The following is a 25,142-nucleotide window of genomic DNA, read 5'->3' on the forward strand; positions in this document are numbered from 1 at the left end:
ATCAGGGTTGTATCATTTCAGCATGCTTATTCAATCTGTATGCTGAGCAAAAATTCTGAGAAACCGGACTATATGAAGAAGCGTGAGGCATCAGGATTGGAGGAAGACTCATTAACACCCTGTGTTACGCAGATGGAAACCCTGATAGTGTAATGGTTAAGAGCTATGGCTGCTAACCAAAAGGTTGGCAGTTCAAATCCACCAGGCGCTCCTTGGAAACTCTATGGAGCAGTTCTATTCTGTTCTATAGGGTCACTATGAGTTGGAATCGACTTAATGGCAGTGGGTTTGGTTTTGGTTCTTTGGTTATGCAGATAACCTTGCTTGCTGAAAGTGAAGAGGACTTGAAGCACTTACTGATGAAGATCAAAGACTACAGCCTTCAGTATGGATTACACCTCAACATAAAGAAAACAGAAATCCTCACAACTGGACCGATATACAACATCATGATGAGAAAAGATTGAAGTAGTCAAGGATTTCGTTTTACCTGGATCCACAATCAATGACCGTAGAAGCAGCAGTCAAGAAATCAAATGACATATTTCATCGGCAAATCCGCTGTAAAAGATCTCTTTAAAGTGTTCAAAAAAAAAAAAAAAGACAAAGATGTCACTTTGAGAACTCAGGTGAGCCTGACCCAAGCCATGGTATTTTCAGTTGCCTCCTATGCATGTGAAAGCTGGACGATGAATAAGGAATACCGAAGAAGAATTGACGCCTTTGAATTATGGTGCTGGCGAAGAATATTGAATATATCATGGACTGCCGGAAGAATTAACAAATCTGTCTTGGAAGAAGTACAGCCAGAATGTTTCTTAAAGTGTGGTTGGTGAGACTTTGTGCCACGTACTTTGGATATGTTACAGGAGAAGGGCGTAATGCTTGATAAAGCACAGGGTCAGTGAAAAATAGGAAGGCCCTCTGCAAGATGGGCTGACACAGTGGCTGCAACAATAGGCTGAAGCATAGCAACAATTGTGAGGATGGCACAGGACCGGGCAGTGCTTTGTGCTGTTCTACATACGGTCATTAGGAGTCAGAACTGACTCGATGGCACCTAACAACAACCACAGCGTCCACCATATCCACTGTGTGCCTGTTGCTGTTCGTTACAATCAAGTCTGTATGCAGAGTAGAACTGCTCCATAGGGTTTTCAAGGCTGTGACCTTTTGGAAGCAAATCACCAGGCCTGCCTTCTAAGGCCCCTCTAAAAAACCAAACCAAAGCCATTGCCAATGAGTCGATTCTGACTCAAGAGTAATCCTGTAGGACAGAGTAGACCTGCCCCATAGGATTTCCAAGGAGCAGCTGGTGGATTTGAACTGCTGACCTTTTGCTTAACCATCGGGCCACCAGGCACCTCTAGGTGGGTTGAAACCACCAACCTTTGGGCTGCTAGTTGAGTGCTTAATCATTTGCGCCACCCAGAACTCCTTCAGTATGTGCTAGGTTCCTTTATAGGTGCACAGTGAACAACAGGAAAAAATAATCCCTGCTTTCACACTGTAGCTTTTGTTTAATAAAATAAATACATACATCCACACATGCATTCAAAATATAATAATTCCATAGATAAGACAGAGAAAAAAAACAGTTGTCTTCCAGTCTGTTGCAACTCCATGGCGACTTCCTGTGTTTCAGAGTAGAATAGCTATGATCTTTCATATGTAGATCACCAGGCCTTTCTCCCAAAACACCTCTGGGTGGATTCGAACTGCCAACTTTACAGTTAGCACTTAAGCGTTTGTGCCATCCAGGGACTATGTGTGTGTGTATGTGTATATGCATGTGTATGTATAAATATGCATGTGTATATATATTAAAAAAAAGAGAAAAAACTATTGCCGCCACATCAGTTCCTTCTCATAGCGACCCTATAGGACACAGTAGAACTGCCCCATGGGGTTTCCAAGGAGCACCTGGTGCATTGGAACTGCTGACCTTTTGGTTAGCAGCCATAGCTCTCAACAACTGTGCCAGCAAGGTGTTGGGGTTAAGTGCTATGGCTGCTAACCAAAAGGTGGGCAGTTCAAATCCACCAGGCATTCCTTGGAACCACTATGGGGCAGCTCTACTCTGTCCTATAGGGTTGCTATGAGTCAGAATCAACTTAAAGGCAATGGGTTTGGTTTTTCTGGTTATACACATATGAAGTACACGTGGTACAAGCAGTTTGCAGTTGGCTGCTCACCTGAGGATTAGCAATTAGAACCCACCCAACAGCTCCGTGCAGGAAAAGGCTTAGCCATCTGCCTCTGTAAAGATTACAGCCAAGAAAACCCTATGGAGCAGTTCTACTCCGTCACACATGGAGTTGCCATGAGTCAGGGGCTGACTCGGCAGCTAACAACAGTAACATATATATGTGTATATATGCATATGTATGTGTATGTCAGTGGTAATAATTGCTATGAAGAAAGTAACACCTTGAGGATTTAAAAAAAAGGAAACCCCACTGCTGTAGAGTCGATTCTGACTCATTGCAACCCTATAGTATAGAATAGAACTGCCCCATAGGGTTTCCAAGACTGTAATCTTTACAAAAGCAAACTGCCACATCTTTCTCCTGTGGAGCAACTGGTAGGTTCAAAAGACCAACCTTTCTGTTAGCAGCTGAGTGCTTAATCACTGCACCACCAGGGTTCCTTTTGAAGAGGAATAAGGATACTGAACTTTGTCTTGAGGCTTTATTTATTTTCTGCTTATATACAGGAATTCTTTGTGTGTTCTGGTTATTCATTCTTTGTTAGGTGTAGGTGTGGTAAATACCTTCTAGTCTGACTGCCTTTTTAATCCTTCCTGTGGTGGTATGCTTCCTTGAGCAAAAATAATTGATTTTGACATAGCCAAACTCCATTAATTTTTTTCTCTTTATGGTTTGTGCTTTTTTAATATTAAGAACTTCCCACTCACAAAGATATTCTCTCACATTCTGTTGACTTTACAGTTTTTTATTTTCCATGTAGGACTCAAATCCGTATGGAATTTATTTTTGTATATGGTATAAAGGAGGAGGGATCCAATGTTATTCATTTCTACCTAGTGAGCAAATTCTCCCAATACCAGTTACTGAGCAATCCATTCTTTCCCTTCTGCTTGTGAAGCCATATGGTATAGCACTAAGGCTCTGGGGCCAGACTTCCTTGAGTTCAAATCCAAGCTCTACCACTTAGTAGCTGAGTGGCCTTGAACAAGTTACTTTACTTCTCAGTTTCTTCACCTTTGAAATGGAGATAAAAATAGAGTTGTGAGGAAGAAATGACTTAATACTATAGCTATTATTAACATTGTATTGTTCTTATACATGATATCTGATTTCGTTTATATGCCCAAATCGATTCTTTTTGGTGAGAAGAATACTGTCATATCTAAGATCCTTCTCTGACCATTGTGGTCTTTTCTGTGTCTTAAATTCTATTGTGTATGATATTCAAATTACTGCTCTGGCTTTCCTTTGTTTCATATGTGCCTTGTCTTTTTTTCCAAAATCTTATTTTTAATCCTTCTATGTAATGTAGTGGTTAGGAATGCTGTCTCTGAATCCACACTGCTTCACCACTTACTTCCTTTTTCACTTTAGCTCTTTCGTGACCTGTGGTACATATAGCGATCGCCTACATTTTCTGGCTGTGAGGTTTATTGGGAAGCTGCTTTACCACTTATAGACCATGCTTCTGCAAGGCACAGACCTGTATAATTGTTTGAAATGGAAGAAATGTGTGTGTGCTGCAAAGAACTGTTACAAGGTTTTATATGAGATGGCGCTAAATCAATGTTTTTGGTACGAAGAATATGGATTTTGACTAAAAGTTTTTTAGTACACATATATACCACTGGGCTCTGGTGGGTACAAGATGTGGTACACATATATACCTCTGAACCCTGACAGTGGGATTGGTGGGAGGTGGCAAGAAAAAAAAATCCATAATATCTACCAAAAATTCAAACACGCTCAGTGATTCAGTTATATCCCATTAATGAAAATGCATGGTATCAACAAAAAACTCAAAGCAGAAAATAATTGAGTACTGAAAGGGCTTGATAATTTATGTAACTACTCTGTGCCTCAATTTCCTCATTTGTAAAATGGCAGTAAAAGGATTATACTGAAGACTGAATGAGTTAAAACAAGTAAAGGGCTTAGAACGTAATATATACAAATAAGTGATATCTAATATTAAAAAAAAATTTTTTTTTTTTTTAATATTACTGTAAGGAACTCTGGTGACACCATGGTTAAGCTCTCAGCTGCTAACCGAAAGGTCGGTGGTTTGAGCCTACCAGCTGCTTCATGGGAGAAAGATAAGGCTGTCTGCTTCTGTAAAGATTTACAGCCTTGGAAACCCTATGGGGCATTTCTGCTCTGTTCTATAGTGTTGCTATGAGTTGGAATCAACTCAAGAGCACTGGGTTTGGGTTTGGTTTTTTAATATTAGCTGTTACTATAAAATGTGTCTCTCTTAGATACCACATTGCTGAATCTTTTTATTTTAATCCAACCTGAGAATCTCTGACTGTCATTCAGTGAATTTAACCAATTTATGTTTATTATAACCATTGCTGTGTTAGGCCTTAGTTTTGCAATCTTATTTTGTGTCTTCATTTATTATGCTTTTTGTTTTTTTCTCCTCCTACCTTCCACTGTCTAGATCAGATTTTTATTCTCCTGATTAGAAAGTTTTATACTCTATATTTATTATATGTCTGGTTGTTTTTAAAGTTTTGATAAGCGTACTTATACTTATTTTTCCCCTTCAATGTCTAGATGTATTAGTATATCTTCCCACACACATATCCCTCTTGATAAAGAGACAGGACCTAAAGATATTAAGGTATTTGTGTGCATCCAGTGTCAGTCTAATCTTGTTTCTTTGTAAATAATGTGGTTTTTCTCTCTGGAAGCTTTTAGAAATTGTTCTTCATCTTAATTTAGCAATAAAGCAGATGTACTGTATCTTTGTGCAAATAACCATATTTTATACAAAATGCTGTATTGTTGTAAGTGCACTATGCTAATTTTTTTTACAGCAACATGAAAAAAATTAGCATAGAGGTGCTTATGCAAATACCTCAGGGGTGGAGGGGTGCAGTTGCCAAACACATAGAAGGTGCATGTTATTCATGTAAAAATATGGTAAGTGCCTTTTTCTTATCTGTCTTTTGGGCACTGCATGAGGCCCTTCAATTTAAGAACATTTATCTTTAATTCTGAAAAATTATTAGTCTTTATATTTCTTTTTTGCCTTTTATTCTCTTAGAGGCCTCTCATTATATGTGGCCTCTCATCTATCCCTCCATTTGTTTTTATTTTTCTTTGAATCTTTCATTTAAGTTCTTGATGTTTTCTGGAACAGTTTTTTGATTTGGACTTTTCAGGTGTCTCTTTGGTTCTATCATTTTACTACTCTTTGGTTCTATCATTTTACTACTCAGTTCACCATTGGATTCTTTACCTCAGCAGTATATGACTTATTTTCAGTTGGTTCTTCATCATAACTACTCATTCATTTTCTTTTTTACAGTATCTTTCCATATCTCCCCAAGAATGTTTATCATTCTTATTTTAAATTCTTGTTTTATCTGTTGTTACTAATTTTGCTGTCTTATAAGTTGTTGTACTTCTTTATACTCTTATAATCTCCTTTCTTAAATGTTTTCCCTATGAGACGGTTTCTTCTCATTTGTCCTAACAAACAGTAATGTGTCTTTAGAGAAGAGGGAAGCCTAGATCCTAATTTGAGGAAAATTTGGAGATAGGCATCTCAATTATCTAGTGCTGCTGTAACAGAAATACCACAGGTGGATGGCTTTAACAAAGAGAAATTTATTTCCTCACAGTAAAAAAAAAAAGTAGGCTAAAAGTTCAAATTCAGGGTGTCAGCTCCAGGGAAGGTTTTTCTCTGTATTGGCTCTGGAGAAAGGTCCTTCTCATCGACCTTCCCATGGACTAGGAGCTTCTCCACACAGGAACCCTGCGTCCAAAGGACACTCTCTGCTCCTGGCACTGCTTTCCTGGTGGTATGAGGTCCCCCGTCTCTCTGCTCGCTTCTTTCTTTTATATCCCAAAAGAAACCAGTTGAAGACACAATCCAATCCCATAGATTGACTCCTACCTCATCAACACAACTGCCACCCATCCACCCTCATTAACATCGTAGAGGCAGGTTTTACAACAAATAGGAAAATCATACCAGATGACAAAATGGTAGACAGTCACACAATACCAGGAATCATGGCCCAGCCAAACTGATACAGACATTTTTGAGGGACCCAGTTCAATCCATGACATTCCACAGATCCTAACTTGAGGGAAATTTGGAGACAGGTCTCAGCCTGAGCTCAGTGAATCCCTATTCCTCCCTGGTTCCTTTATTCCAAGCACTGCTTTCGTTTAAGGTGGTCACATTCTGATGGAATTGCCTGAGTGCAGGAACATTCAGAGACTTTCAGGGTACTCTTATTGTTGGTACCTTTCCTCACCTAGAACCATGCCCTTAGGTTAACCAGAATCCTCTGACTTTTCCTATTCTAAAGCATGGAATGGGAATCATTCCTGGGATATTAGCTTCAGGACACTGGGGATGTACTCCTGGAATCAGGTGTTTTGTTTTGTTTTGTTTTGTTTTGTTTTTAAGCACCTTATTTTGGGAGATTTGAGTTTCCACAAATTTTAATCCCTAGCTAAAGTTTATAGTTACAGTGACAGAGAAGCCTCTTAGCTCCATCCAGCTCAGCCTCACCCTCCTCACACTGGTCAGCCCGGGTTCACAAAGGGCACTGTGGAGAGAGAAAGGGTACAGCTGGAAAGCTTTCTCCACCTGTTTGTTCATCTGTGGCCCCTAGCGTACCCCTCTTCCTCCGTGCCATTTGCCTTCTACAGTTATCCACCACTTTCTTTCTACTCCGTGGTTTCCTCCAGGTTTTATATTAGCTACAATTGTGACCCTGAAATTTATCAGCCTCCTCTTTTCCTGGCATCTTCCGGGTTGTATTCCTGTGTCTGTCAGTAGCCTGTGCTGCCAGTTGTTCCATCTTCTATGAGGTATTTCTAAGATGAGAGGTTCCTTGGAGAAATCTGTCCATATAGGAGAGAGTTCCAAAAACAGGGCAGGCAGGGAGCTTAGAGGAAGAGAGAGAGAGAAAGAACTGACTGATGTACTTCCAGCCTAAAGAAGTCCAGCCTTTCCTTACCTACCCAGGCTGATGGGAAAACGGAAGAGAGCCAGTGCCCATGTGTGCTCCAACCAGATACAGACAGTTGGAAGAGGTAAAGGCCATAGGTCTTACCCCTCTGAAAACAAGGTCATGAAAGGGTAAAGCAAGAGGGGGAAAGCACTCTAGGCCTTCTTGAGTAGAGCTGCTTCCCGTTGGGAGCTCACCAGTCCCAAAGGCAAGACTCAGACAGAGAGAAGTGGCTGGGCCTTGTCCCATGTAGGAGCACTTCCTGTCTCTCTCTACCATTTCTTTCTCCTTGAAGCAAGAGTCCAAGGAGAGACTGCTGTCATATAAGCTCTTAGTTTTTAATCCCTGGGACAGAAGCTGACTAAAAGTCGTTAAGGGCAGAAGGAGGGCCCTGAGATCTTCTACTTTCTTTATATTCTTCCATAGAAAGTTTATCACATAATAAAGAATCAGTAGATGCTTAATGAATAGCCCCAAATGCACATCCTCACCTGTGCTTTCTTTTCGAAGCTGGGTTTCAATTTTCAGTCAGCCTGCTTAATGATTCCACTAGGAATCTGCACTTCTGAGTGCCTGTTGCTTACCTGATCATTTTCCTTCTAAATTTTTCTTCTGCCTTTTCTATTTATATTTAGATCACCATTCTCGCAGACATCCAAATTTGAAACCTCAGGGTCATCTTTGAATTCACTTTCATTCTAATTCCACCCCTCCCCTCCAACCCTACCCCTCCCCCCCACCCCTGCCATATATCCTCTCTTTGTCATTGCCCTTATTCTTGGTAAGATTAAGCTATATATACAACTAATATTTATTGGCCAATACTAATTAAAATCTCTAAGGCACTGTTTCCACCATATTCTCCCCTCTCCCCTTGGCTCAAAAGCCTTTAACATTGCCTATCACGTAGAGCTAACTGTGAAGTACAAACTTTCTTATTGTCACATACAGAGGCACCCTGTCGTCTGGCTCTAATATACTCTGAATATGCCCATTTGCCCTTGAAGAAGTAGTGTTTTCCTTTCTCTACCTAGTAATTTTTTCCTGTGTCTTTTCCCGCTCATGTGATAAAATCTAGACAATCTAATATCCTTTACATAGTTCACCAGTTATCCAGATAAAGAGCAGATTAAACACACTTTGACTTCTAACAGCAAAGGGTTAAAAATGGATGAGAGTTGCAATGTTAGTATCATGAGATGATGGGCTGAATTACTCTCATAAAATTTCCGCGTATTCAGTTCCACTAATATTTTTACATCTGCTCTGCGCCAGGTACTATACTAGGTTCAAGAAAACTGGATTTTTTTTTTTTTTAAGAAAATGAACAGTAACATTGTGAACAAACTATGTTCTCTGGTATGAAGACTATAATAAAAATTTCTACTCAGAGAAGTTTTCTTTTTTGTGCCTTTTATAAGGTATATTTGCTAATTAGTAGTTTTGGGTATTTACATGTACACATGTGCACACACACACACATGCACACTCAATATACACTAATCAGTTTGAACAGTCTGTTTAAAATATCATCTGAACCATTAAAACTGAAGGTAGTTGTAGTCTACCTATAACAGCCTAAGATTCCATGAGAGAGAAGTTTGGTGTCTAAAATGCATTGCAAAATGGAAGTCTTTTTACAAGCTGCTTTCTTTGCTATGTCCTGTAGAAAGGCTATCTGTATTTTATTTCTGTAGACCCCAACCCTATGTTATAAGGTTTCCTTGATGCCTGTGACTGCGTGCCATATCAACAGATATTGCTTTTGGAGGCTAGGAAACCACTTTCTCGTCAGCCATTGAATAGCACAGTTCTCTTACCTGGAAGCGGTTGAACGTTAACATTATGTACCATACGCTGAGTTTCTTTTTTAGGATTCGCTATATAAGCTGCTGTTTTTACCCCCGTAATAAATTGTTGGTGAATTTCCAGAAGAGTTAATTATGTAATTTTAGTACCTGTAACACAGATTTTTTTACCATATTTTAATTCTTTTACTAGAGCAAAACTTTATAAATGAACAGAACAAATTTTAGTTCAAAGAAAACTGAAATAAGAGCTCATAATATTAAGGTTTTTCTCCCTTCTTATAATGTCTTTTTTAGTCTACAAAATATGCCTCTCTGGGGAATAGACTGATATTCACAGGAGAAATCTAAGGAAGTTTGTTGCAAAGGTTTGTTTCCCTTTTGTACATCAGATTCCCCTGCCAATGACACTGGCCTCCACATAGTCACCAGGCGCAGACCTCAAGCTCCTTTGAGGTTTTGTCACTATATAAACACTTCGTGATAATTAAGAAATACTAAATTCTTCCGTGCATGTAAAAATTTTGCTGGGTTAACCTTCCGAAGGCGACTTTATAGTAACTTTTAAATTTCTGTCTTTGAGGTAATATTGTATTAGCAGTATGATTTTTAGTGTATGTGTATATACACACATACATATATATGTATGTATATACACATGTTCACTGTGTGTACACTATATGTGTGTGTGTGTATATGCATACACACTCACACACACACACACACACACACACACACACACAAGCCCTGGTGGCACAGTGGTTAAGAGCTCTGCTGCTGACCAGAAGACTGGCAGTTCAAATCGCCAGCCCTTCCTTAGAAACACTATGGGGCAGTCCTGCTCTGCCCTACAGGGTCACTATGAGGGAATCAACTCGATGTCAATGGGCTTTTGTTCTGGCTATCTATAAAAATTCCCCTAAAATATTCTTTGTTATGTATCTGTGTATACACATGCATATATTATCTTTATCTATATTACATTCAAAAGGTGATTCTTTTAGCTAATCCCATTAAATGAGTACAAAACAAGGCTCGTATAAGATGGGCCACCCTATATACTTGTTAGCTTAAATGGTAAGAATTCCCAGTGCTCCAATATAATGTCACAGAGCAATGAGAGTCAGTACATAGCAAATAAGAAAAATAATGAATAACATTTGCAGAAACTACAGCCAAAATAATACCTAAAAGGCATATTGCACTCAGTACACTTCTAGGTTGTATTGTAAAAGACCACCCTCTGTTTGTGGAGCCACAGGGAAGAAAACTGGATCTTTACAGTACACACTGGATAAGTAGTCTTTTTCCACAGAGGCTCACTCTTCTCCCAAAGAAGAAAGAGCAACAATGGAATAGGAGAGAGCTGTGCCTAATTTAAGTTCTGATGCAAACCCATGGGTGGTAAAAAAAAAAAAAAAAAACTCTGGGGAGATTAGAGAGAGCTTTTGTGATGTTTCAGAATTACACGTTGAGTCATTTCTTGGTATTTGTAAATTTTAAGTTCTAAATATTCTTAGCTAACGAGCCCTGATGGTACAGTGGTTAAGCTCTTGACTGCTAACCGGAAGGTTGTCGGTTCGAACTTACCAGACTCTCTGAGGGAGAAAAATGTGGCAGTCTGCTTCTATAAAGATTAAACAAACAAACCCATTGCCGCTGAGTCAGTTCCAATTCACAGTGTCTCTATAAGAAAAAGTAGAACTGCCCCACAGAGTTTCCAAGGCTGTAATCTTTATGGAAGCAGATTGCCACATTTTTCTCCCATGGAGCCACTGGTGGGTTCGAACCACCACCCTTTTGGTTAGCCTCTGAACGCCCAGGGACTCACTGTAAAGATTACAGCCTTGGAAACCCTATGGGGCAATTCTGCTCTGTCCTATAGGGCCATATGAGTCGGAATCAACTGGATGTCAACAGGTTGTTTTGTTTTTTTTCTCAGCTGTGGATATGTGAATTTTGAAAGACATTAGAAAGCATTAACCTGGTATATGGTAAAGTTGCTCTAGACTATTATGGAAATTGTACAAATAGGGAAGCAACTGTACAGAGGAAAGTAAGTAAATGAACTCTAATGAGTGAAGTAAATGGCTTTTAAGAGATGGAAACACAGCAGTAGAACAATATGTTCTGGAGAATTTTGAACATGAAGCTAAAGAAATGGAATATGTACTATTTCTTTTACCTGAAATGAGCTGCCCTCTCCCTGTGAGACCAAGTCAACTATAACTCATTAGAGAATCCTCTTTCAGCTCATGCTGGTTTCTACTTCCTCTGAAAATACTGAGTAAAAAAAAAAAGGTACTGGCAATCATATCAAATAACTTTATGCTACAGTTAGCTGCTTGTGGTGGTGGTTGTTAGTTGCCATTGAGTGTGTGCAGAGTAGAACTGCTCCATGGGGCTTTCAAGGCTGTGACCTTTCCGAAGCATCTCTTTTCTGGTGCTTCTTTAAATCACTAATACTATTTTTCTTAATAATATTTTATTGTGTTGTCAGTGAGAGTTTACACAGCAAATTAGGCTCCCACTTAACAGTTTCTACACATATTATTCAGTGACATCGATGACATTTTTTCACAATGTGTCGGCATTCTTATTAATTCCATTCTGGCTGTCACATGAGTTCTTTTTTTTTTTCCTTGTGAATTTTATAAATTTTGCTGCTGTTCAGTAAATCACTAATATTATATGTTCAATTTATGAAAAATGTACCACCATTTCCTAGTTCCATTGATCCCATGGCACGACTTCGTAATATATTTACATTGTGAGCCTATTAAATTGTGAAGGGAACTTGATAAAGGATTTCAAATGCATCTTTCTTTTCATGCTTTTTAGATCATTTCTTGGTGAGCATTCTTTTTTGACGTTTATTAAATGTCAGCTATAATGCATGTTTAAAATGTTGGCCTGGAGCCAGTGGGCTTACCAATTTATATTAGCCTGTTAAGAAAAATTAAATAAAATGTGAAAATGAAATGAAAATTGCTTCAAAGAAAAATGGGGGCTAATGACAAAATAGGCCATTAATGGCCTGATACTCATTCATTCCCTTGCTGTATTCACAGTTGTGTCGTTTTGTACTCTTGCCAGACTCTGAAAGGAAATCTAAAGAAAAATAAAAAATAATCTTTCACATAGCAAACATTTATTGAGTATTCTGAACCAGGAACTAGGAATACAAAGACAAGGAGAGTGGTTCACTCACAAGCAACTCAGTCTAAAGCAATGACTCTCAAACTTGAAATAAAAACCAGAGCTGCTCTGGCCAAAGCCTTTCAGGAATGAAGCCTCCTGAAGGCACATGTTTGTGCAGAACATTCACCACTAGAAATTTTTCCCAAAGAAATAATCAGGAAAATGTGCAAAGATGTATTGATCTTTCCAAGTCATAATCTTCATTTTTAAATAAAATAGTAAATTATATACCAGATGTTCTAGCAGATATTTATTAGATACCTACTCCACTTAACCTTGATAAAGAATTTAGCTTTGCGATTTATTTTATTTGTCCTTTCACATTGTATGTGTTAGTTATTTCTTACGACTTAATTACTGTCGTAATAGTTTGCTGGGCCACTTCATTACTTATTCTTCTATTCTTTGTCATATCCAATATAATGTAGACACTGTGTTAATTACACTAGTCCATTCTGTCTTTGAACCCTTCTGCACTGTCTTAAAGTTTATTTCTTTTTCTTAAACGGCCTTTTAGAAGTCTTCAATAAATTGCCTCAAAATTAATACCAATATGATTTCAGAATGGATGCTGGCGTTTTCTGTTTCTGACCCACATTTGTATATAAAGTTGTTTGATTTCTACTTGACCACTGGTCAGTAGCTTTGGAGGAAAACTGAGATATGTGAAGTGTAATCATGTGCTTGGCGTTTACTTAGGTTGCTATTCGTAGTTCTCAATTCCCTATTTTTGAGTCTTAAGTTGTTTCAAGAGTGTGGTACATTATCTGAGACCAGCATGCAGAGGTCCATTTTCCAGGTACTATATAGGATTTTGGAAATCTTGGTGGCATAGTGGTTAAGTGCAATGGCTGCTAACCACAAGGTCAGCAGTTCGAATCCATCAGGCTCTCCTTGGAAACTCTATGGGTGGCAGTTCTACTGTGTCCTGAAGGGTCACTAGGAGTCAGAATTGACTTGACAGCAACGGGCTTTTTTTTTTTTGATTTATATAGGATCTAGGAAGCCCTGGTGGCACAGTGGTTAAGCACTCGGCTGCTAACACAAAGGTCAGTGGTTGAAGCCTACGGCAGGAGAAAGATGTGGCAGTCTGCTTCTGTAAATGTTACAATCTTGGAAATCCTGTGGGGCAGTTCTACTCTGTCCTGCAGGGTTGCTATGATTCGGAACTAACTCAATGGCAATGGGTTTTTAGGTTTATATAGGATTTAGTTAGTATTTGGACTACCATTCAACAGCCTTTATGACTTCTTTTTAATTCAAAAGTGGAGAGTTAGAAATTCTGACACTATTTGTTAGAAAATAATGGAATTTCTGAACTGAGATGTTATTTATCCATATGAATAAAACATCCTGGTAAGCTAATGCTTAACAAGACGTTCTACCTACAGTCACCAGCAATTTGCTTCTAAGACTCTTTTTTCTTTTTTCAAGTCTCCCTTCAAGCGTTGGCCAGCTTAGCAAAGAACTAAAGATTTGGAAGCCTGAGACTTTTCATAATGGTTCTTCAGAGAACTATTCATTTAGATCTGCTTCTTTTTTCCAAGACAATAATATTTCAAAATTCCTTTTGTTCAGAAAACAGAGATGATTGATCACTTGTTTTAATTTAAGGGTTTCTCCTCTTCAAAAATCTGAAGTTGTTGAGATGGTTAAGAAACAAGTCAAAGTCATAACGCTGGCTATTGGCGATGGAGCAAATGACGTCAGCATGATCCAGACAGCGCATGTTGGTGTAGGTATAAGTGGCAACGAAGGCCTCCAGGCAGCTAATTCTTCTGATTACTCCATAGCTCAGGTAAAGCAGCATATCTGCAAGGCATGCCGTTTATTTCAGTCAGCTGACACCATGAAGAAGAAAATATTAATTTTTTCCCACTTTTTTTTGTTTTTTTTAGTTCAAATATCTGAAGAATTTATTGATGGTCCATGGTGCCTGGAACTACAACAGAGTTTCCAAGTGCATCTTATACTGCTTCTACAAGAATATTGTCCTCTATATTATCGAGGTAATAGCAGGTTAAGTAAAAAATCCGTGTCACTTAACATACATATTTACACAAATATGATATTTTTTCATTGTTTTAATACTTGATTTGCCCAGTTTCTTTTTATAACTTCTAAACGTGTTGAAACAAAAAGTTTGCCAACCATGGAGAATAATGTTTACGTTCTGGCTAAAAGTGTTATATTGCTTTGATAAGAAACGTTGGATTGCAATTGCTAATGAAGTAATGTTTTCAGTTTTATAAAAACCACAAATTCTACAGCATTTTTTATTCAGCTCAAAAACATACAAGAGAAAACAGTAAACCATTTAGGGACAATACACATATGAAAAAGTATTAAAAGCAAGGGAATGATAAACACAAAACTGAGGATAACAGTTCTACTCCTGGATGGAAGCAAAAGAGTGTTATCAGGAAGGACAGAGGCACCTTTGCTAGTATTGGACGTGTTATACTTCTTATTATGTGTCAAAACTTAGATATTTTATTATTCAATCCAGTATATTTCATTGCAGCATGTAATCAATGTGTATTTTACACTTACAGTGCATCTTAATTTGGACTAGTCACATTTCAAGTGCTCAAGAGCCACATGTGGCCAGTGGCTACCATATTGGATACCACCAGTTCTGCTAGTTGCCATCAAGTTGATCCCGACCCATGGCAACCCATGTGTGCCAGAGTAGATCTGTGCTCCATAGGGTTTTCAATGGCTGATTTTTGGAAGCACGTCACTAGGCTTTTCTTCCAAGGCCATATTAGACACTAAAGTGAACCAAATAGTTAATCAGGACATGATAAATAAGTTATTAGCTTTTTTTTTTTTTTTTTAACCATACGGCTTTTTGTATCATCAGAAGGTATTATTTGTGATACTTAAACTTTAAGGGTTATCAGTTTCATGCTTCTCTTCCAGAACCTGGCAGTAAGCTCTCCATAACTTATTAACAAAATCCTCCATCCTTCACTCCTGTCAGGGAACCCACCCAAGTCCTCATAAATCTACTGAAGTCTGCCTTAACAGATGTTTGTTCATGCCACCTTGCCCTCTAATCTGCTGGCCAACTGCACCTTAAACAACTATAAGAAGAAACACAACCTAATCATTTGCTACGTGGAATAATATTCCATACTTTACACCAGAGAAAACTATTCAGTAGATTCCACGTTTACCCTGTTAACACGTTCGTTGGGAACTACTGTGTCTTTGGATTGGCTCTCCTTTATGCCTCTGGTATAGAGATTCTTATCTCTCTATTAAAATGTTAAGACTTCTTACTATGACTCGGGCTAGTAAAACCGAAACTGCATTTTGAAGTACATAGACAGTTTTGTTCATTCGTCAATAAAAACCTATAATCAGGTCACAACCCATTAGGTAAAATAATCAAATACTTGGAAACATAAACAGGATAGTTCATGAGTTTATTTATTGTTCATCACTGCTGGATTTGGTAGCCTGGACTTGTCTATGTTTTGAAGAAAAATCTAAAAAAATTATTTGAGATGTATATATATAAAACCAAAAAAACCCACTGCCGTTGAGTTATATATATATATATGTATATGTATATATGTGTGTAAATATACATGTATATAATAAATATATTTGTAATTCTTTTTTAAAATAGTTAATTCCGATTCCCAGCTTCCTCTGTATTTCTAGCTTTCCTAATTATATTTCTTCTCATCCCAAAGCATTGACATTCAAAAGAATATTAATTTACATAACTTCTCTACATAGACTTTTGAAGATACTAGGAGCTTAAAGCCACAGCCAGTAATAAATCTGCTTGCAAAAGTTTAATTTTGTAAAACGAAATAAGAACACTTCAACATGCCGCATTTTAGATCTGGATTATTTGACAATCGACAATGAAGTGGTCAAAACTTAAGACTAATGGGGGGGATAAGCTAAATGTTAAACTCAAATGAAAAACACTAAATTGCGTTCTCTTTCAAACCCAGAATTATGTGGTTTGTGGTTGATTAGCCTTAAACTTCACTTGGCTTCGGATTTAAAGCCTCTTCATGAGGTATTTAACACTGATCAAATTCTTTACACTTTATAAAGGAAGTAAGTTCTAAACTTTACCGGAAATCTCATTTTTATTTTTCTTTTAGCACTTTATGGAAATGTATTTTGAATATAATTCAACAATCTTGGAAGCGAATTGACCTTTTAAATCAATTCCCAGATACCCAACTTTTGCCAGCTAAAACGAGTTTCGCGGATGTTAATGGCTCATGTCAACGCTGTGAATGAATACACAGAAAAGACATCATTGAATGTCTCTAGTGAGGACAACCGCCAGTCTCAAATCTCTCCTTTCAGTTTTGTGTGCTGATCAGGCGTGGGAGCAGAGGGCTCTGACGTTTTGTAAGCTGCTGTTTAATATGCAGGAACGCTCCATCAGGAAAAAGCCTGTGAAGCTGTGGCTGCCACGCCTCTGCTGGGACGTGGAACATAGAAAATAATACCAGAAGGGGGAGGTCTGAGGTTTCTTTGCTAATAAAGGAATAGTCTTGAACACTACGGGTTTTATAGATTATCTGCAAAGTGTCCTTTTTCCATTGCTGTATTGCCAGGAATGTTACCATCCAACTCCATTGCTGTAAAATATAGCCAAACAAATACATTTAGATTTGACATGGGTGGTGGTATAAAGGATCACCCAGTAGCACCAGTAGGTGGTCATTTAAATTATTGGCTCTTTCTAAACAGATTTTTTTCTCCCCCCTCTGAAATGACTGATAACTTCCTAGCAAATAAGACCTTTTCTTTCAAATGATTTCCTGGTAAGATTCCAGAACAATGTGCTGTCTCTAATTTTCAGAGGCTTTGATTAAAGTCAGTAAGGTGTTGCTTTCCCAGCAAGTTGTGCTGGAAGGTGGATTCCCTGTGAAATTATTAAATAATCTAGACTCTTCTCCCGGGGGCGGGGTGGGGGGTTGGTGTTTCCTTTCTCTATCTGTGGTTTTGGTTGATTCAGACTAGGAGATTTTAACTGGATACCTCAAAGTAACCTGAAATCACCCTCTAGTAGGCTACTTCATTGTTCCAAAAAAAGCCTCTCTTTCACTTTTAAAATATGTAAACTTCAGTTTGCAAATGTTTGTGTGAAGGTATAAGATACCATATTGAGAGGTTCTGTTCTGATCTGGGCCTTTCCTTCTCTTTCAATTTAAAAAAATAATTAAAATACTAACTTTTAAGAACACCAGAAGAGAGTTTTGAAAAACATGTTCACGTACCTTCCAGTACAAAAACCAAAAAGGTTAAAAGTGTGTTGATGGTTATGTAAAAATTTCTTCATTTCTGCAAAAAAGCACTTAATTTATGCATTTTAAAATAAACTTTGAGTTTAGACATGTTAGTTTATTTGCTATTTATTTTTGATTTGAAGCTCTCTCTAAAAATGAATTGATTTGAAAGGAGGGCTTAAATTTCTAGCCTTTGAATCAGCACAGAATGTTAAGTACAAAGAAGCTAGGGGACCATTCACGTTTACAAGTACTTGCGGCCACACAGATTTATTAATGTAAACAGTATACACTATTGCGAATGCATTTATAGCTATAATATTTAAGCCAAATCATGTCCATTAGATGCAATTGTTGTGCATAGAGCCTTGGCTTTCTTCAGACCGACAAAGATTGGACTGCATCTTCATAGACTACAGAGGTCATCAGTGAAAGTTTGTGTTTAAAAATTCGTTGTATTTCCATCATACCCTAAGAAATACGAAAGTGCTTCTTAGTATGTATTGCTACGGTGGATCACAGTCTCCTTCAAGGAGAACATTACCATCACCCAGAGTATCACAAACATGTATTTACATAATCCACATCTCAGAAAGGCCAAATGTGAAAACACAATACAGAGTATTAATGTCTGTCTTGTCAACTGACATATACATATACTTGAAAAAAATTTTGAAGCAGCACCACCCTAAGGAATAAAGTTACTGGTCCTTTAAAGTTTGCATGCATAAATGATCTGACTTCTTATATAGGGCAAATGATCTAATTTTTTTCTGTAAACATATGTAACAAACCAAGGTAAGAATTTCTGGTTTCCCTCTGGATTTCTCTGCTTTTGTTGTTGTTGTCCCCTCCTGTTATAAACCTAACACAATTTGAATTTAGTTTTCATGTGCTATTGCTATTTTATTTTCTTTTCCATCTCATGAAGCAGACATTCATTTTTATACATGCTCAATCATTCCCTTCCACTACAAACAGGAAATCAGTGTGGGTACAGAAACTGTTCATTGGGAGGCCAGCCTGGGTACATTATTGATAAATGGTGAATTTGTAGCAATTCATGCTTCCATGATGAGGTTTAATGAAACGCAAAGTGTAGCAAAGTTCCTGCAACACCGATTCAAAAATTCACCTGACCAACAGTGTCAAGACTGCTTTCCTTTAACAGTTTTTTTTTGTTTGCTTTTGTGTTTATGTAATCGTATTGCTGGATCAGCCATTTTACTCTTTCAGATTTGTCTGATTTTTAATTATAATTTAGGTCTTTTTTTTTTTTTTAATAATGTAGGTATTATTGATTTACTGACATTCATTTCAATTTTTCATTTGGTTTCAACATGTTAGAGAAAAATTTCTCTATTGGTTGTTGTATCCAAAGTTAAGGTTTTTAAGAGAATCACAAATATATATAAGTAAAGATTTACTTTGATCAAGCATAAAATTTAATTTTAAAAATAGTTTTAACTCAAATGTAATATTCTGATGACAACAGTGATTATCAAGAATTATAAAAATGCTCATAGAATTTGACTCACTAATTCTGCTTCTCAGAATCCATCCTAAGATATATAGATATATGAGATTTCTGCACAAGAGTTTTTGGTTTAAAATTAATAGCAAAAACTGGAAGCAAGCTAATAGCCTGAAAATAATTACATCCATACTGTAGAGGTTATACATCTGTTAACATCATTTTAGAGAATATGTACCAACTTAAAGAAATGTGTATTAGATGATGTTAAGGGAGGCAAAGCAGGCTCTGACACTTTATGCAGTAGATTTCCAGTCAGGTAAATCTGTGACTATGTAGATGAACTATGTGAATATATATGAATACAACCAATGCAGAGGAAAACAGTAATTGTATTATTCCAGGAAATTTATTACTTTGTTTTCTGTATCTTCTATATAAGCAAGTATTACTTTTATAATAAAAAATAATAGATATTTTAAAAGAGAATTGAAGCTCTAAAAACTTAACAGCCCTTTAGAAACAAAGTTCGAAAATGCCTTTTAGAAACAAGGCTGCATTTACTTTTTTTCCATCTGTCATTGCTTGTTCATATAGTTCTTTTTTTGATTCAGCAAGTGGAATAAATTCTGGCTTAAAGAACAAAATACTTGGAAAAGCATCCTTTAAATTAAAAGGTAAAGAAATGCCATTTTCAAGAGGTTATAAAAATAATGTGTTAATGCTGCTAATATGTGATGTTTGAATATAGATTCTAAGTAATGCATTCATGTTTTTATGTTCTAATTTTGTGTGCTTGGGTTGTTTTCTTCCTAGATCTGGTTCGCCTTTGTTAATGGCTTTTCTGGACAGATTCTCTTTGAAAGATGGTGTATAGGTCTTTATAATGTGGTAAGTTTCAAACATTTGATTTGTCCTGTTTTGTTGAATATTTTGCAATAAGGATTCACACTGTGGTTGGTTGCTTGGCATAATGACCAGTTTGTACACTTTAGATGTTTACAGCTATGCCTCCCTTAACTCTTGGAATATTTGAGAGATCATGCAGAAAAGAGAATATGTTGAAGTATCCTGAATTATACAAAACATCTCAGAATGCACTGGACTTCAATACCAAGGTAAGACAGCACCCTGAAGCACGTTCGATGGGGTTTTCTTTACTGTCTCAATTCCTATGGGCAGTTGGTCTTCCAAAACCAAGAACTCCAACCTGAAATAACCCCAGGGTGCCAACCATGGCAAGTCATATTTGCTTAAAGTTCTAAGATGGACTGAGAGAGTTGTTTGTTTTGTTATAAAAGTAAAATGCAACCACAATGTTTTGGGGTTTGCCAGGCTGCAGGAAAGCTGGTCTGGTAGAAAGAAGTGGTGACTTCTGGTCCTCTGACTCTTTGTCTTTGCTGTGTCATGGGGAAACGCTCACCCTTCCCCGGGGTCAGTAATCCAGAACTGATAATCACTGTCTTTACATTTGGAGAGGGATGTTTTTTCACTCTTTATTAATTTTCTGCTTTGTGAAATAACATTTTCCTTTTTTCGAATTTTAAAATCATAGTCTCTGGGAAGTAGCTTACATAGTCACAGTACTCAGCACTTCTAAGCCCTAGAACTAAAAATACATGTTAAAACTTCTAGCATTTTATCTAAAGTCGTACTCTGAGTTTACATGCTATATAATGAGCCCTGGGTGATTGTATCTCTTGTGATCCGTGGAATTTATTCATCCTAGTGATAAAATTATCTCATTTTCTGGATATTTTACTTTAAAGCATTTCCACTGATAATTTGTTAATAATCCAGGTTTCTGTTTAATGTGAGGGAAAAAATTAACTTTAAAACAATTGAGGTAGCTGCCATTTTGAAACTGTAACATATGGTTGTTAGTATTACAAAAGCAGCAAATGCTTACACCTTCACAGAACTTTTTCCTGTTTAAGAGTGTGTACATTTATTAGCATGTTACCATTCCTTAGACTTGGCATAAATTCAGCGTTTCAAGTGTAGGACAATTAATGTAAGATATTTTTAATATTTGTTAATTCATAAAGTTATCCAGTGACGTGTATTCTCAGTATACCAAGAGCATAAAGTACAACACGTGTCTTGGTGCCGTAAGTGATAGTGCTGCGTGTATAGCCAGGAGGTTATTCTTCTGAGTCTAGATCTTCCTGAGTGCACGCATACATGTGTCCACACAACTTGACAACATTATTTTAAATAACTGAATTTGATTAATTAAAAAAAAAAAAAAAATTTAAGGGTTCTTTGACTTACGCCATTGGCTCTGAAGAGTTTTTTTTAAGTGGTCTCTTTTACTATTAATAATATACCACGTCTGTGCTTTTACTTTGGGATTTATTTCTGATGTCCAGTTTATTAAATTTCACTGCATTGCTGTCATGTTTTTCATTACCTATGCTGGGGGTTTTCGAATGATGGAAGGCCACAATTGAGGCAGATACAATGGACTATGAGCTCTTGTTTCCCTGAAAAACTAACCTGGGAATTAGGAAAGTTCCGGGCCTATGGGTCTACTAACTATAATTCTCCCCAACCTAGACAGTTACATCAACTCAGCCACAGGTCACCACCTACTGTAGCTTAGTCTCCACAGTGCTATCTCGGGAGTTACCTTCCGAGCCACAAACGTGGCCATGTCACTCTTACTTAAAAACATAAATTGATCCTCACAGGATTACCCAAAGCCACCCCTGAGAAGCCACATCCTTTCATCATGCTCTCAAGCCTTTGCCCATGGCAACGTGGACACAGTTTTGTGGCTAGGAAAAGAATGTAGCAGGTAGTATAGTTTTAATATAAGAACATCATTCTTTGTATCCTTTGCTGGTCTTTTGTTCTTCAAAAAGTATTTCATTATATGCAGAGCCCACGTATTTAGAAAAGTCACTGGATCAGCCAAAATACAGCATGCAGTTCTTTCTCCTATCTGTTTGAATATTTATCATATTTTATTTACACAAGTTGCCAACCATTTTTTTTAGGGTTTATGGGTTTTTCGAACTATGTCAATGAAAATTCTTTGGTTAAACCCCATATAAGTGTTTTAAAATTCAGGAACAAGTGGCTACAAGATGCATAGTTGTATACACAGCAGTTGTTGTGGGTCCAGAGTATAGAAGCATTGTTATCCTGAATGATGGTGCTTACGTTTGTTATGGTAAAAAGGGTCAGAGGTTCTGAGGTCATGACAGGGGTTAAAGGATTAGCATGTGACAATAAGTTCGGTCAGGAAAATGGAAAAGTAGAACTAATTTTTCTTGCACCCACCTGTGCTTTCTGTCAAATAAAAACGTGTGGTAATGACATAGTGAGGAGAAGAGACAAAGGTTAATGAGTAACACAAGTTCAAATGTGTAATGTATTGGAGCGTAAATTGGATCATACAATGCAATGTGCCTGAGCGAGCTAACAAAGGAGATTGAGATCACACTGGAAAATTTTGGGAGGCAGGCAACTTAATTTCAGTTGTTTGAACAGCTTAAAACTATTAATACATGCCAATTTTATTTAGCATAAGTTTTGTTTGCAAGAAGCACTTTTAAATGACAAAACTGTAATTGTTCAGAGGGACATAAGAATTTTAAACAGGTTTTCTATAACTTAATCTTTCAATTCCACATTACAGAGAAAGTACCAGCCACTTGTTCTCTTGGTCTTAAAATACCATTGATATGAGAAAGTAATAACTACTAATGATGTTCTAGTTGTATGAAACTTGGTATTGACAGGTGCTAAAAATTTGTGAAAGCCTTTTATAAACATGGCCCCAAACATAGTGCTTAGTTTTAAGGAATTATACAATTTAAATGTAATACTTGATGTTTTATTACATAATGTGTGTATATATGTATATATAGAGAGAAAGAGAAGAGAGATAATGCATTCTATTCTTAACATTGAAAAGTTTATTGTCTTATTGCACATGGGAAAGAGAAAGTAGGGGTTTCCCCCATCTACAGTCTTCTCAAAAGTCTATTCTAAAAATTCTAGAAGTATGAAAATAGCCCTACTTAAGGAATTGAATGATCTGCATTTATTTAAATTGTATTTTCTTTTTCAGGGAAAATTCTAAACTTTGATGCTTGGCTTTTAAAAACTAGAAGGAAAATTATAGTGAAGCTGAAAAAACATTTTGAGAAACATAAAAATAAATAAATGACCCATGAAGGTCTAAGAGGCAGAAAGTGTCTGTCAGTTCTATTAATTCACAGTGGTAGCCCGACAGAAACACGTTTTTTGAATCTAGCTCACAGATAAAAAGAAAGGTCAGAGTTCACAGAGCTAGTTTATCGCAAATGGGTTCTCATGGATTTTTGTTTTCCCTCAGGTTTTCTGGGTTCATTGTTTAAATGGCCTCTTCCACTCAGTTATTCTGTTTTGGTTTCCACTAAAAGCCCTTCAGTATGGTAAGTAGAAAGGATATGAATGCTAAGAGATGACTTTTAACTTTTTTGGAAAAATAACTCATTGTCAATATATGTTAAAAAGTATAGCAGCGCTTTTTGTTTTATGGTATTTTCCTTAACCTAAAATGCATGCATCCCAAAGTTGTACACACTTTAAAGATTTTTATTATTCCTTTGGGAGCAAAGTGATTTAATATATGCAAAGCTTTTCTTCTTTACTTCTCATGTTTTCCAAACTTGGAGAGAATTGCTTTTAGGGCTGTTTTTTCCTCTGTTGATGTACAGCTGGAAGATAATAAATGCTAATATTTTATGTCATCTATTTATTATACCTCTGAGACTTGTATCAAGCTCTTTCTATTGAACCTAATCAGACATGCTGGTATTTTCAAGTACACTTGAGCTGAGGTTTGAATGGGATTTTAATGCCTTTATATTCATCATGGAGTGTAAGCACTTTCTCTCCTCATTTTGAGGGAGTGGTTTTATTCTGTCAGTTTTGAGAGAGAGGATCATGGTATATTTCCTATATACATAAAAATGATTAAGTAGCCACTTTGGAAATGAGATCCCTGTGATGTTTAAGTGAGTGCTGCTGTGTCCCCAGGGCAGACCTCTCCTAGAGATTGCAGGGAAGACAGGCAACCATTCAGTGCCTCTGCTCCAAAATGACAATAATTTAAAATATAACACACGCTCCGCTCAGGGATGTGTCAGTCCTTAGTACAGGCTGTACCTCACTGTCTCTGCATTCATAATTGCCAACAGAAGAGAGTGCTGTGGGCTCTTGCCCACCTACATTCTGTTTTCCACAGGCAGCCAGCGGGATCCTTGTAAAACATAAATCAGACCAGGTGCCTCCCTCCTCCCGAACCCACAAAGACTTTTGTCACATTTAGAGCAAAATCCGCAGCTCTGACCTGGCTCACTCCCAGACCTGATTTTCATCTGCTTTTCCCCTCACACTGCTCCAGTGCCGACATCCTTGCTGCCCCCTTGTTCTTCTCTTACATACACGGGAAGCTCTTTCCCTCAGTCCCCTCAGGTCTCTGCCCAGGAGGCCTTCCCAGATCACCTTGTCTGCCCCCAATGTTCTCCTCACCCTATCTATCCCTGTGTCATCCTGTATTTTCTTCAGTTTTTGCCTAACGAGGGTATGATATATTTGTTTATTTTCTACTCTATTTCTCCTCTCTTAGAATTGAAGCCCCAGGAAGGCAGGCAATTGTCAGTTTAGTCACTGTTGTATTCCTAGGGCTCTCAGTAAATTGTCAATAAATTAAGGAGAACATGCAGATTGAATGAGGTGAGTGAGTGTTACAGAGAAGGCAGTGGTTTCATGTCCTAGACTTGACATTTGATGACTATACCATACTTCATCCATCCATTCATCAGCAAATAAACATTCATATTGTTTCCACTTTGTAGAGCAATGGGATATTGAAATTCAGGATACTGTGGCCTTAGAGAAGTTCTCTGGGAAAAGTTTATTTTCAAGATGCAAAATCAATATAGGTATGAAGGATGAGGCATGTCCATCTAGTAAACTGCTATTTCAACATTCTAAATTAGGGAAAAGAAATCTAATATCCGAAATAGCTCAAGCCAAACAGTGATGGGGTTTTAAAGGAATATACCTTAGCAGTGACGGGCTTTTAAAGGAATTCTAAGTAACCTTAGCTCCTGGAGAGCAGACCCTAGGTCTCCTCTTGCATTTGTCTGCTCATTCAGCTTCAGCATAGGTGCTACACAAGGGGTACTGCCTATAAGACC

The 25,142-nt window shown here is 37.4% G+C and overlaps 1 protein-coding gene across 4 annotated transcripts in view; it reads left to right on the forward strand.

Annotated features, from left to right (window-relative positions):
* The window catches only part of ATP8A1 (ATPase phospholipid transporting 8A1), a 256,187-nt gene that overhangs the window by 179,985 nt on the left and 51,060 nt on the right, over positions 1-25,142 (forward strand). For all 4 annotated transcript variants that reach the window (XM_064285868.1, XM_064285867.1, XM_064285869.1 and 1 more), the window contains 5 exons: positions 13,810-13,993; positions 14,094-14,204; positions 19,759-19,833; positions 19,938-20,060; positions 23,291-23,369. In XM_064285868.1, coding sequence (XP_064141938.1) covers positions 13,810-13,993; positions 14,094-14,204; positions 19,759-19,833; positions 19,938-20,060; positions 23,291-23,369 — 572 coding nt within the window. The remainder of the gene's footprint in view (positions 1-13,809; positions 13,994-14,093; positions 14,205-19,758; positions 19,834-19,937; positions 20,061-23,290; positions 23,370-25,142) is intronic.

The sequence above is a fragment of the Loxodonta africana genome, chromosome 5 (assembly GCF_030014295.1).
Source record: "Loxodonta africana isolate mLoxAfr1 chromosome 5, mLoxAfr1.hap2, whole genome shotgun sequence".
NCBI lineage: Eukaryota > Metazoa > Chordata > Mammalia > Proboscidea > Elephantidae > Loxodonta > Loxodonta africana.